Source organism: Humulus lupulus, chromosome 5 (genome assembly GCF_963169125.1).
Source record: "Humulus lupulus chromosome 5, drHumLupu1.1, whole genome shotgun sequence".
Classification (NCBI taxonomy): Eukaryota; Viridiplantae; Streptophyta; class Magnoliopsida; order Rosales; family Cannabaceae; genus Humulus; species Humulus lupulus.
Genome location: NC_084797.1, coordinates 236,819,870 through 236,823,557, shown reverse-complemented (window position 1 = coordinate 236,823,557; position 3,688 = coordinate 236,819,870). Strand labels below are relative to the sequence as shown.

Genomic DNA, 3,688 nt, shown 5'->3' with positions numbered 1-3,688 from the left:
AACCGACCTTCAGAACACCGAAAAAACCGAAACCGATTAAACCGAACACCGAAAAAACCGCCAACAGTGCAAACCGCCATTGTTCGGTCGGTTTTAAAATTTTGTCCAGACCGACGGAACCGAAACCAACCAAACACTATAATATATAATAATATAATACAATATAATTATTAATTAAAAATTTAAAATTTAAAAAAAATCTGATATGTTTTTAGGGCACCGAATCTCTCTCGGTCTCTATCGCATTCGCATATACTCAGCAGCTCATCCTTTCTGTGTCACCTCCTTCCTCTCTGTCTCTGGTCTGTTTTGCTCTCTCCTCCCTCCCAGCCCAAACGAATGGAACGGAACGGCTCTCTCCCTCATCATATCATCTCCTCCTCTTCCTCTCTGTTTCGCTATCCTCCTTCCCAGCCCAAACGAACGGAACGGACCAAGCAAACGCGACTCGGCGGCAGCACTGCCCAGCCCACTCCGGTGACCGCTTCACGGACACAGTGACCCGAGGTATGCCATTGTATTATTAATTATCAATTTTATTTTATAGCTTCATTAAAAAACACTATATCTATATTTTCATACCATAATATAGTTATGTGTGTGTGAGTGTTTATTATAAAGAAATAATGTTCTATTATATATATATATGTGTGTGTGACTAATGGTTATGGAAGAAAGGAATAAAGAAGAAGCTGAAACGAAAAAACAGAGTGAATTGACATATATATATGTGTGTGTGTGACTAATGGTTAGGAAGCTGAAACGAAAAATCAGAGTGAATTGAGTCTAGTACCAATATACAAAAAAAAAACATTTCAAAAAATATATATATATCTTTAAATGGTATAAATAATAGCAAATAAAGGAGTTTGTTTTATGCTCCATTTAGACTTTGGAAAACCGCACTGAGCTATAATCAAGTGAATTATTATTATTATAAAGGTTAACATTGGATTTTAACCTTGTTTTGGATGATGTATTAAGAATATTATTATAGAGTTCCAAGATGGATGAAAAGAATATATTGGCTTGATTGTGAACTATTTATTGAGAATGTTGTGAAGTGAGGATAGAAGTATTGGCTCTGAACCATATGTTTGATTTTGTAAGAAGATTGCCCGACCATTATTGGGTGCTAAAGGGGATGATAAAGTATGATGTGCGTTCATTAGTGGAGGATGTAAACAAATAAATGAAAATTGGCATAATTATTAATGTAAGATATTAGAAATATCCTTAGGCAACTGTGGTGAGCTGAGAATAATAAACAGTTTGAAGAAAAGAAAATCCAATGATTTGGGAATCAATTAAGTTGGTGTTTGATGAAGGGAAGCCTCCTTTGTTTAGAGAACATTTTACTTATTTTTGTTAGTTTGTTGTACATGTATTTTATTAGTCCTTTTGAGTAAGCTCTTGTACTTTGGTGTAACTTAATTGGGCTCCAAAATTGAAGAGGAAGACAGCAAATAAAGGAATGAAAAGTATAAGAATTAAATTCTTTTTTTTCTTTCTATAATAATATTATTATTATTGTTGCTGTTATTGTCAAAAAGAATAAGAACTGAGGATTATTCTATGATGGTTGGTTTGGTGACCTTTAGTCTGAGAGAGAGAGTTGAGGTAATAAAGAACGGTAATGGTTGAAGAAAAGATTATGTCCTGTAATGCTAAAGACTATTTTTAGTCATTTTCTAAAACAAAAAAGGAATTCTAAAATGTACTAATGGAAATAGGGAACTGTGTTCAGTTGTATTAAATTCAACATGTTTTGATTAATTGTGTATTAAATTGATAATTTTTCTTTAGAGTAATTAAATTAATAATATGATAAGTGTTGTTAGAATTATTTATATTTATATTGACTAGATAATGATCATAATCATCATGTCTTGTTATTATGTTTTACAAGTTAAACTAGCAAGAAGAAACACAACTTTCATTTATGGGCACATTCATATTATGTTTTATACTTGTTGCTGAAATTGTGTTTATAAATATGTAAATAGATCGTTAATATGGATAATGAGGAAAATTTAGAAGGGATGATGGGGGAGTGGTTGGAGTATGTTGAAACTAATTTGTCAAGTTCTGATGGAGAAGAACAAGCGAAGGAAAGGAAAAAAGAGAACGTATGAAAGAAGAGGAATGATCGACAAAATCAAGATAAGGAAAAAGACAAAGAGACTGAGAAAGAGGATAATTAAAAAGAAAAGGAGAAAGAGGTTGAACGACCAGAAAAGAAGCAAAGGGTTAGAAAGAAAACATCGAGCGTGTGGGATCATTACACTATGTTGCCTGATTGTGATCCTAAGAAGCCAAGAGCTGCTTGCAATTATTGTGGCACCGATTATGCGGCTGATACAAAGTTGAATGGGGCTAGCACACTATGGGCACATGTGGAGAGAAAATGTAAGAAGTGTCCTTTCAGTGACTGGGTTGAGCAAAGTAAGAAGCAACAATCAACTATGGATAGAATTACTAAAAAGACAACAACCTGCAATGAAGAAGAAGTCGCTTCAAGTGGGCTGCCGCTAAAGTTTAATCAAAATGCTGTTAGGAAAGTGATCGCCGAATATATCATTATGGATGAGTTATCCTTTAGGCACGTGGACGGAAAAGGATTTCAAAAGCTCATTAAACATTTCTTAAGGTAACTAGTTGTCAGGTGATGGCTCGTGTATTACCTATGTACCTGAGAATCTTGGCAGTGGGTCTGGGAGTGTGAGTGAGACCGATAAGAACAATTGAAATCTCAAGGTAACTAGTTGAATTCTAAGATTGTAGTTTAGTAGCTTTATTTCTCTTAAAAGTACCATGTAGCATGTGTTATATATACATTATAATTTTATTCTTTCTTTTGTCTTAGGAGCAGGTGGTCATGGTTGCTTGATGCAGGCTATGAAATGAATGAATGCTAGATTTTGGATTGGACTTTGTTTTCTATCTATTCTTTTGAAATTTGAACTTGATTTGTGTTGTTGTAATCGATTAGACTTAGATTTAATTTGTGTTGTAATGGACTATGGACTATGGACTATGGACTTTGGACTTTAAGTTTAAACTTTAATCATGTGTTGAGATTTGTGGTTGTAATCTTTTGGTTTTAAATTTTAATTGGGTTGTGTCTTGGATTGGACTAATAGATATTGGAGTATTAGACATTTGATGATGTGTTGTGATTTGAGATTATGTTATGCTCTTATGGACTTTTAATTATGTTTCAAACTGTAAAATTTGTAAATGTAATTATGTTCTATATATTTATGTTTTAAAAACGCACAAAAATGGATTCCAACAATCCAAAAAATTTAATTTTTTAACTAAAACTTAAAAAAAAAAAAACAATAATAAATTCGGTTTGGTCGATTTGACCGACCAAACTGCGGTCCAAAACGGTCGGTTTTTTCTTTTAACTGGTTTGGTCGGTCGGTTTTTGGATTGCACCAATCCGGATCGAAAACCGAATTCTGGATTTTATGTTATGAAAAAACCGCCCAAACTGACCAATGATCACCCCTACTCTGAGGTTTTAAAATATTACTCTTAATAAACTATTACTTAATTTCTTAATAAACATGCACATGACAAGTGTCATGATCTTATTGGTTCTATATAAACCTTATTGTATAATAAATATCATCTTCATAATCAGCTATATTAATCAAACCTTATGTTATAATTAATATTC

At 33.0% G+C, this 3,688-nt stretch overlaps 1 protein-coding gene across 1 annotated transcript; it reads left to right on the top strand.

The window, feature by feature from the left end:
- Positions 1 to 2,015: 2,015 nt before the first annotated feature.
- On the top strand, positions 2,016 to 2,918 carry LOC133780114 (uncharacterized). Its single transcript, XM_062219989.1, has 3 exons — positions 2,016 to 2,129; positions 2,214 to 2,650; positions 2,867 to 2,918. Exons 1-3 carry the CDS (start codon positions 2,016 to 2,018, stop codon positions 2,916 to 2,918), a joined length of 603 nt encoding a protein of 200 aa, XP_062075973.1.
- Positions 2,919 to 3,688: the final 770 nt, after the last annotated feature.

Excerpts from the sequence above, each read along its gene's own strand:
- LOC133780114 (XM_062219989.1), top strand. The coding sequence starts at position 2,016 with ATGGATAATGAGGAAAATTTAGAAGGGATGATGGGGGAGTGGTTGGAG. Across the intron at positions 2,130-2,213 it reads AGGAAAGGAAAAAAGAGAAC|GAGAAAGAGGTTGAACGACC; the intron begins GTATGAAAGAAG and ends TAAAAAGAAAAG. Across the intron at positions 2,651-2,866 it reads CTCATTAAACATTTCTTAAG|GAGCAGGTGGTCATGGTTGC; the intron begins GTAACTAGTTGT and ends CTTTTGTCTTAG.